General features: G+C 37.7%; 1 protein-coding gene across 1 annotated transcript in view; it reads right to left on the bottom strand.

The window, feature by feature from the left end:
* Window positions 1-263: 263 nt before the first annotated feature.
* The window catches only part of SEMA3E (semaphorin 3E), a 141,344-nt gene continuing 131,952 nt past the window's right edge, over window positions 264-9,655 (bottom strand). Inside the window, exons 15-17 of the mRNA XM_069875464.1 lie at window positions 8,133-8,200; window positions 5,735-5,874; window positions 264-3,128 (exon numbers count right to left, since the gene is read on the bottom strand). Of these exons, the coding sequence (XP_069731565.1) occupies window positions 2,676-3,128; window positions 5,735-5,874; window positions 8,133-8,200 (661 nt within the window). The 3' untranslated portion in view covers window positions 264-2,675. The remainder of the gene's footprint in view (window positions 3,129-5,734; window positions 5,875-8,132; window positions 8,201-9,655) is intronic.

Below are 9,655 nucleotides of genomic sequence, written 5' to 3'. Positions count from 1 at the left end.
TTATAATTTGACCACTTCATGCACATACAAAATACATTGAACTCATAATGAAAAGAAGCAGACAATGCCCCCCAAATATACAAAGAAGCATTTTAAATAACATTGTCTGTGTACAAGCACCTTTACGCATATCTTCCAAAATACATTGTCACTCTTTCTCATCTTCCACAGATTTCATAACACCCTTTGAACAAGACCCTGTAGCTCTGAATTCTCACATGCATTGCACCACAAAAGTAGCAAGGTGTGAGCTAGAAATTTAATTTTTAAAAAATTTAATACAGTTCTCCACATGTAATCACTGAAAGGATGGGAATCTAAAAATACCCACTCTTATATTAAATCAGGAATCTTGGTTTGCATATCACATGATTTCCACCTGAAATCTCAGAGGATAAGAGTCAACGTTATGTTTGTTCTGTCATGCTGAGATGCATTTATTCCTTTTTAATAGTCCATTAATGATACATTTGGCACTAGGCACTGGCAAATGAATCAATAAAAAATAAAATATAATTCCCATTACTGTTGAAAAGAAGTGGACTCTGTAATTCATTGGAAAAGGATTTCAGTGGTGTTTCAACAGCTTTCCTTCAAGGATGCCAGCATAAAGATTAAGTATAAATCAGGGACGCTTTTTCTGTGTATGTTCTTTCTCCCGTAGCCTTTAGTACTACCTTTTTCCATATAACTGTAAACAAACAGAGGTTTCTAACTGCAACTAAGTTCTATTAAACTATCATGGAGAAGTGAATTTATTCAGTCTCCTGTATCAGATCAAAGTTGGCAACCGAGTGAATTCATGCAAGGCTGTGCACAGTGTCCATTCCCATCTCTTGGACAGACGTTCTAGCTAAACTAAGAGCAAACCCTCAAATAAATGGGTTTCCTTAACACAACTGGCTGACTGAAAGAGATGTGTACTGTTGTGCTGACACAAGATCAAACCCTGGTTTCCTCATACTTGAAACACCGGGACAGTCTCTGTTCCCAGAGGAGCACAGCAAAGCTTGCTGGTCCTGCCAGCAACTGCAAGATCCTCTCATACACAGCCTGTTTGGAAAACCCTGTGTCAGCACTGATTGCTGCATTTGTTAATGCAGCAAATCTAGCAAATGTCTGTTATCCGGGCTGTTAATTCCCACTAAGTATAAATTCTGCTTCCTGATTAGAAGTTCAAGCTTGACACAAACCTATTTGTGGCTTGTGAATACATTGTATGTTTTCTTGGTGACATTAAAATCTGTATCAGCTTGGCTATTTCCCCTACTGGCATAATTATCATATTTGAGGAGTTAGCTAGTTTTGGTTTATGAATTCCCTGTTTAATTTTCAATTTTTAAAAGGAATATAATTCATATTGTAATATAAAATTTCTCAAGTACAGAAATGCTATTTTTTCTTCATTTTCTGCATCTGGTTTCTTGTACTTAAATTAAGATTTTTTTTAATTATTATTTTTTAAATAAATCTTAAAAGACCTGAATTATAAGTGACTTGTAAGTGACTTGGTTCTTTGATCTCTCCTAGTAGCACTTCACTCACAAGAGGAGCAAAGCAGCTCTTTTGAAATATCAGAAAAAGATTTTATTGGATCAGATTGTGAAACTATAAAAACACAGTTACATAGTTCTCTTCTTGTTTTTAATCTATATCCTAATTTTTATGACTGTATTTTACCCCCAAAGCCTGTTAATAACATAAAGCATTATTTCTTTTAAATGCTGTCTTTCCAGCATAAGTAACTTCAATCACTGTCTTCTAATTTTATGGATTTAGCACATGGAGACTAGGAGTGTGTGCTGAAAAGGAACTAGCTGTGGATCTGGGTAATACTTTGCTTTACACATTTCTTCAGAAAAGATGATAATATCGGGGTTTGCTCTGTTTTGCCACAAGAGGGCATTCCCTTAATTCATGTCAGTGCTAGGGCAAGGCCCATTATTAGAGACAAGATTGACTCGTTTTCTCTTTAAGTCAGTATTCCAACTTCTCATATAGATAAGTTGAAGAATTTCATTCTGTTTGTGTTCTCAGCATGCATTTGACTTACACCAAGTTACTAGGCAATATTATTCAGCTGTGAGAGCACACTGCGCTTCATAAATGACCGATAAGACAAAAACTGATAGGAAGTAAATAGGATCTCCCTTCATTATCTTTAGAAATAGCAATACATTGTATTAACACAACTCATTGTGATAAACTCAGACAGGTTACGATCAAAAGGAAAGATCTTACGATGTGCCACCCTCAGAAGTGAGAAATTCGTGAAATGAAGAAAAGATGTGTTATATTTTTCATCCACTTGTGAATGCTTAGCTATTTGAATTTGCTTAAATACGCCATCATATGCAACAATATACAGCGCAAGCATGGTCCACACAGGAAACTGATTCAAGCACTCAAAGTCTGAAGATTGTCACATCCTCCCTAATGCAAAACTCTGATGGTGTTGGCCTACTTAGAATCAGATAGTTAAGAAGATTTTGTTTAAAATGCTTCTAAACAGTCATCATGATCATACAGTATAACTTACTATAGCATTTTTGTTCTCAGTCCCAACATTTTATATATATAAACCTGTGTCATTTACCAAAGCCAAGACTGATTTCTCCCTCTTACTTTAAGTCCAAATAAAATTTCGCCCAGAAACAGTAGATGGATTGTGTCCATCAAGAGTCAGCTATATTCCTGGGCAATCGATAATGCTCTGGTCTGATCCTTGCCTTCTTCTCCTGAGGGTTAGCATATTTCCACTTGGATGGAGACATTTTCAGCTTTTTTCTCTTCTTATCTGTACACCACACTTTTTCACAGTATTCTTCCACCCTCTGGAAGTTGCTGTAACCTATTAGTTGAAGAAATTCCTTGTACCATGGCTTTGATGCCTGAGGTATACTGCTTTGCATTGGACATGGCATTTTGTGAGGTATCTCCTCCTCATAGTCTTTATTGAACATTTCATCTACACGTTCTTCCTCCACAATTTCAAGGGTGATTTTCCTGATGGTGTGAACAATGCTGTGTTCCACTGTCTGACAAAAATAGGTCCCTGCATCCAGTCGATGCAGCTTCAGGAATAAGAGGCCAAGGTCCATTTTAATTATTCTATCATCTGTCTTCACCTGAAAAACAAATTAACGCAGTAACAGAGCACAGGCCTTTACTATTACATGAAATATGTGCAATTACTTCAGAAATGTACTTTCATAATCTTATTACATTTTGAGAGGAAGATCCTTTAACTCATGACTTTTAAGTAATAAAAATATTTACTTGAGTAAAAAAGAGGCTGAGCTGTGAAATGAGAGCAATCTAGAGAATCTGGCAAGTATGGAAGAACTGGTAGTGGAGCAGATAGTTCCCTGTTTTCCCAGCACAGGTTAGTTACTTGTGGCTAAATAACAGGGGGAAAGAAGGCTGAAATATGCAAACAAACTACTGGGTGGAAAACAAATGAGCACTTGCCAGCTGACTTGCAATAACTGTCCCTGTGAATGTTCTTATGCATTGACAAATGTTTTTGAGACAACACATAAATCTTTATCTGCAGTACCATTGTGATCTTAAAGCCTCAATTCTGAATTTGGTGTCTGAGTTCCCCCTTCCACGCCCAAGAGCTATTTTATTAAATATGAGGTGTTCACAGATGCCAGCAAACAGAGAGCACTGAGGTGTCTAATCCAGCCAGCAGAAGTAAGGAGAATAAAATCCCCGTATTTGTATTTAACAGTATGGTTCTGAATGTTGAGCAGAAGAGAAGTACTGAATGATGAGTGAAAGTAGCCTTGCAAAGAAGGACTTGGGAATATTGTTGGATGAAAAATTGGGCATGAGCTGGCAACGTGTGCTTGCAGCCTGGAAAGCCAATTTTATCCTGGGTGCATCACATGAAGCGTGACCAGCACGTCAAAGGATGTGAATCTCACACACTGCTCTTGAGAAACCCTGCCTCAGGTACTGCACCGAGCTCAAGTGTCTTCATGACAAGAAAGATATGGACCTGTTAGAGCAAGTCCAAGGGAGAACCACAAAAATGATCTGGGGCCTGGAACACTTCACCTGTGAAGAAAGGCTGGGAGAGTTGGAGTTGTTCAGCCTGGAGAAGAGAGGGCTCCAGGAAGACCTTATTGTGGCCTTTCAGTGCTCAAAAGGGGCTTCTAAGAAAGATACAGATAAACTTTTTAGCAGGGCTGTAGTGATGGGAGAAGTGATAATGCTTTTAAATGAATAAAGGGTAGATTTAGACTAGATAAAAGGAAGGTATTTTTTTTTACAGTGGGGGTGGTGAAGCACTGGAACAGGTTGCCCAGAGAGATAGGTAGAGGCCCCATTCCTGGAAACATTCAAGGTCACGTTTGATGGGGCTCTGAGCAACATGATCTAGTTGAAGACATCCCTGCTTATTGTAGGGGAGTTGAACTAGGTGATCTATAAAGGTTCCTTCCAACCCAGACAATTCTATGGTTCTAGAACTATAAGATTCTGCTCCTCTCCATTTTCTTTTTTGCCTTTTTTTTTCTAACAACTGTATCATTATTAATTAAAAATGTAATAAATTTCAAAGGGAAACATTAATACAAATTCATCCTAGTAGTAAAAAGACATAGTGGAATGTTAGTCTGTTCAAATTACACTTCTAGTGTCCAATGTCTGAGCTATTGAGCTGAATAGTAAGTGCACATAATAGGACATCCTCCACCCCATCTCAGTTCACTACCTTCTGTTAAAGACATGATTAATAGTTCTGTAGTAAGAATCATTTTGCAAAGCTAAGGTTCTTCCAGATAAGGAAGAGGAAATACCAAGAGTGAAAAGCCATGTTGAGATTTGGGACTTGGATAAAACTTCAGGCAAAAATGTGCCTTAAGTGGGGATGGCATTCACCTTGCTTAATCTTATATATTTAATATATTAAAAAATATATTTAAATCTGAGTGTCCTTGGTTATTTTTTTTATTCAGTGGTTTACTAGTCATTTTGTCCCGAACCAAATGAAGCTGTCTGCCTTAGCATGAGGGGATACCACTGGCTGTAGCTGCAACACCACCTACTCTGACTTCAAAGGCAGACTACGTCAACTAGTTCCTGAGTAGATCTCTTTATTATAAATAAAAGACACACTTACTATCTGATAAGTCCCACTCCAGATATCTGCTGATGTCTGTGGCTAAGGTGGGGTCTCACATTCAGGGCAGAGCTTAGCTGCTATCATTAAGACTACCACCCTTATATTTTGGTGGTCTGAGGATTTACATTGTACCTCGTTCCACATATCAAGTGGGGCTATCTACATCAATGTGTATCACACAGTATTAAGCACTTTCATAACAGGGAAATATATATATAAAGGAGACAGAGAATTCACCAACACACATTTTTTGAAGGTTCTGTAATGCAACGGGTCAGGCAGCAAAAATCAATAGATGTTGAATTAGACTAGCATCTGGAGCAATACGTACACATTTCACCTCTGCAATGACATGTCAAGAGAAGTGGTGGATTCTTTTTTGGTTTGAGATCTTAAATCAAGTTTTGCTACACTTCTGTCATCTAGATTGAAGATGTTCAACACAAACAAATCTATTAATTCAAGAGAGCAGGTGAACATCATGATTGTCCGTTACACCTATGTACAATTCAGCAACTGATAACAGGCCTATCGGGGAAGAAGTAATATTTCTAACTATGGTCATTTTTAGTCAAAAGTTTAATCTATTAGAATTTTCACCTCTTCCTTCTTAGTTTCATGCGCTCGCTGGACAAACCAGATTACTTTTGCTTGTAAGGTCCGAGGGGTGCACTCCAGAAGGGTGCTATTGTACTCTATTCCATAAACTAGTCGCTCCTCAGTCTTCTCTAGAACTTCACCTGGAAGGAAAAGAAATATTTGAAAAATATTTTAAAAAATATTTTAAAAGTACTGTCAGTACTTGTCACACTCTGTATTCAGGGTATATTTGCATTTAAGAATGAAGTTTAATCCAGATCCAACCAGGTAATTGTTGAAAAGTAGTGCCTGATGAAGGTCTGACCTGCTGAATGAATTTTCTCACTATCTTACAGTCTCACAGGATGTGGTTGTAAGATAAATGAATCAAATTTTGCCATGATTCAGCTATGATTATACACAGAGAAATAGATTCCAGCCTTACACGCTGTTAACTGCTTGTGCCTGGTTCTTAGGAATAGTTAATATATTTAATTTTCAGTCAGTGAAACAGGAGCATTCAATCCATGACAAATATAATAAATAAATAAATATTTTTATGGATAAAGATGAAAGTACATAGCCTTTTGCAGAATGAAGCATTTAAAAAATATAAATACCTTAGCCAATACTATACGTATCTTTGTTATATACATGTAAAATTAATGTATATCTTTGGCCCAAGGGGCTAATAAAAACAAGGTGAATTAAATTTATCAAAACTCAGTTCTGTTTTTCCATCCAAAAGTACATCTGAAGGGAGATAAGCTAGATCTTACACTAGAGGAGATCAGTTGATTCATTAATGAAATCTTATTCCACAGTAATTAGGATATTATTAAGACCTATGAGTTTTATGCCCTAAAAAGACAGGGGGTTATATTATTGTAATTTCTAATTTGCATTTCAAATTTACTGTATAATTGATATTTCATATTGGAATATTAAAAATCTACTATACCCTCCAATGGACTCCAATTTCAATAAAGATTTCTCCGGTGAAATATCTAATTTTTTTTCTAGCTTTCTGTCTAAATCTATTTATTTTGTAGCTATCTGTTTAAAAGTACCATTTATTCATTTTTTTGTTCTATAAATGTATTGGGTATTATTCTGCAAAATACCGAGGATGTCCAGACAACTGTTTCTGTCTGTTTTGCCATTCCCAATCCTAGTGTTTGAAATCATCGCTTTCCAAGGTTTGGACAATAGCATTAGACACAGCAAGTCATCTTTCCTTAGGATAAATCATAATACCTATCATAAATACACATTTATGATCTGCAGAGAAGGACTTGGGTGTGCTGGTTGATGAGAAGCTTGACATGAGCCAGCAATGTGTGCTCGTAGCCCAGAAGGCCAACCGTATCCTTGGCTTATTCAAAAGAAGCATGGTCAACAGGTTGAGGGAGGTGATTCTGCCCCTCTATTTCTCTCTTGTGAGACCTTGTCTGGAGTATTGTGTCCAGTTCTGGAATCCTCAATGTAAGAAGGATATGGAGCTGTTGGAATGGGTCCAGAAGAGGGTTACAAGGGTGATCAGAGGGCTGGAGCACCTCCCATACAAAGACAGGCTGAAAGAGTTGGGCTTGTTCAGTCTGAAGAAGAGAAGGCTCCAAGGAGATCTTACAGCAACCTTCCAGTACCTGAAGGGGGCCTACAAGAAAGCTGGGGAAGGACTGCTCACAAAGGCTTGTAGTGATAGGACTAGGGACAATGAGTATAAACTGGAGTGGCGAAGATTTAGATCAGACATAAGGAAGAATTTCTTCACCATGAGGGTGATGAGGCACTGGAACAGGTTGCCAAGGGAAGTTATGGCTTCCCCATCCCTGGAGGTGTTCAAGACCAGGTTGGATGGGGCCTTGGGCAGCCTGATATAGTGGGATGTCCCTGTCCATGGCAGGGGGGTTGGAACTAGATGATCTTTAAGGTCCCTTCCAACCCTAACTATTCTGTGATTCTGTGATTCTGTGATTCTGTGATTCTGTGATTCTGTGATTCTGTGATTTGTGTTCTGACACCTTGTTGCCTGTAGCTGTGTTATGGAGCTCCTGCAATTCCCTCCTCTGGCTGAGTGTCCTGCCAGCATTTTATATTCATTTCAGGATACAGCACTGTCCTTTCATATCCCTGACCAATCTTCCCACATGTGTTTCTGTTGGAAGCCCATGATATGCATTAACCACATCACTAGTCTGAGTGACAGGGTTGCAGGACTATGTTAATGATATGGGATGCACCTGACCTGCCAATGAAATAAAGTAGTTCTTAGACTCATCCCTGTGACTCCCATAACCTATAATAGGAATATGCCAGTAAAAAAACTCAGGTGAGATCACAGTCTGGCTCATAATCTTGGCAAAGTCTCTCTGCTTCAGGCATTTTCTAGCAATTTGAAAAAGTGTGAGTAGATTACCAATGAACTGCTGGCCAAAGCACTGCTGTGCTGCATTTCCATGTCGAACATCTTGTCTGCGGAAACGTCTGGAGGGGGAAAAAAAGGAATTGTTTGAGTTAATGTATAGTTTACAGATTATTGTGTTTATGCTGAAGTGGCATTCATGAAAAACAGCAAAAATATTTAGCATTGTTGTGAGAAGTTCTCATTTATGCACCAGTACTTTCTCTCTACTCAGCCTGAAAGAAAGAAGAACACTTGTCTGCAGAAGAGGCACAAATACATGTCCAGTTTATACGTAATTACACTGACATTATAAATACTGAAACAAAATCATCTGAAACAACTGATCAACATTGAGTGCTAGGAAGAATCAAAGTGGCTTTTAGCCTGTCTTCAGGTTTTCTCTCTCTGGAAACCAAGGAAGTTTTCCTTTTTTCAGTTTAGAACAGTTTGTCAAGTATGTGAATGGTAATTCTCATGTCATACTTCAATTTCATGTTATTATTTTTTCACCTGGGAATCTCTAAGTGCAAAGCAAGTACTTATTTTATTACATCTTTGTAGGAAACAGTTTTTAAGCTTTTTTTTTCTCAATAGGGATATAGGCAAAGACATAACTTGCCCATGCTTAGAAAATGAGCTAGTGGTAGAGCTGCGGTCAGCACCTGGGGGACTGGGTCATGGCCTGAAAATAATGAAATTACTTTTGAGAGAAAAATTGTTGTGAGTTTTGAGCTTTGAGGTTTTTTACAGAAAAGTAACAAACCCCATAATTGTACAATGCATTCCCAGGAGCGTTGTGCTTTGATTTGGCAATTATTTAATCTGAGTGCCCTGATAAATAAAATTAGAATTGCTTGCTAAGGAAACAAAAAGAGTCTATTGGAATGCCGTATCTTGACAGATGCAGTATTTCCAACAACCTAAAATTTTGTTATACTTACTTAGAAAACTTTTCCTGTATTTGCATAAAGAGCAATTCTGCATAATATTACCAATGCTATACATAACCGATTAACAGAAATATGCAATGCAGCAAATCTTACACAGAAGGTATGTGTACAGAATAAATCATGTATGTATAAACAAGAAAAGCCAAGTAGTTTTGTACTGACTTTGCCATGACTACTTAAATAATGCTTTACTCCAGTGACCGTAAACACAAAAGGCAGATTTTTTTATTTGGTATAAACTGAATTTACTGAAACTGTGTAGATTTATCCTAGTTAAAGATCTTGAGCATGGTTGTTACTATTTGTTTTTCTAAATGGGCTCTAGAGAGCAATCGTTTTCTGTTTTGTCTCCTGCATGGACTTCTGATCCACTGCTGCTGATCCAGTGGTGCTGGTGGGCCAACGGAACAGCTTTAACTTTTACTGATATTCAGAGTAGCAGAACCAATGTTTTGCTGTTGTTTCAGGGAAAACTGCAAATTCAGTGGAGATTACACTGGGCCTTTTAGGTAGAAATGCTAATAATATATGCATGTTATTGGATGAAAACTGAGATTCTGAGGTAGGAACAGGGCGTTATCATGC

The sequence above is a fragment of the Phaenicophaeus curvirostris genome, chromosome 1 (assembly GCF_032191515.1).
Source record: "Phaenicophaeus curvirostris isolate KB17595 chromosome 1, BPBGC_Pcur_1.0, whole genome shotgun sequence".
In the NCBI taxonomy this organism is placed as follows: Eukaryota; Metazoa; Chordata; class Aves; order Cuculiformes; family Cuculidae; genus Phaenicophaeus; species Phaenicophaeus curvirostris.
The sequence above is the reverse complement of the archived record's forward strand: the minus strand, read 5'-3'. Positions and strand labels throughout refer to the sequence as shown.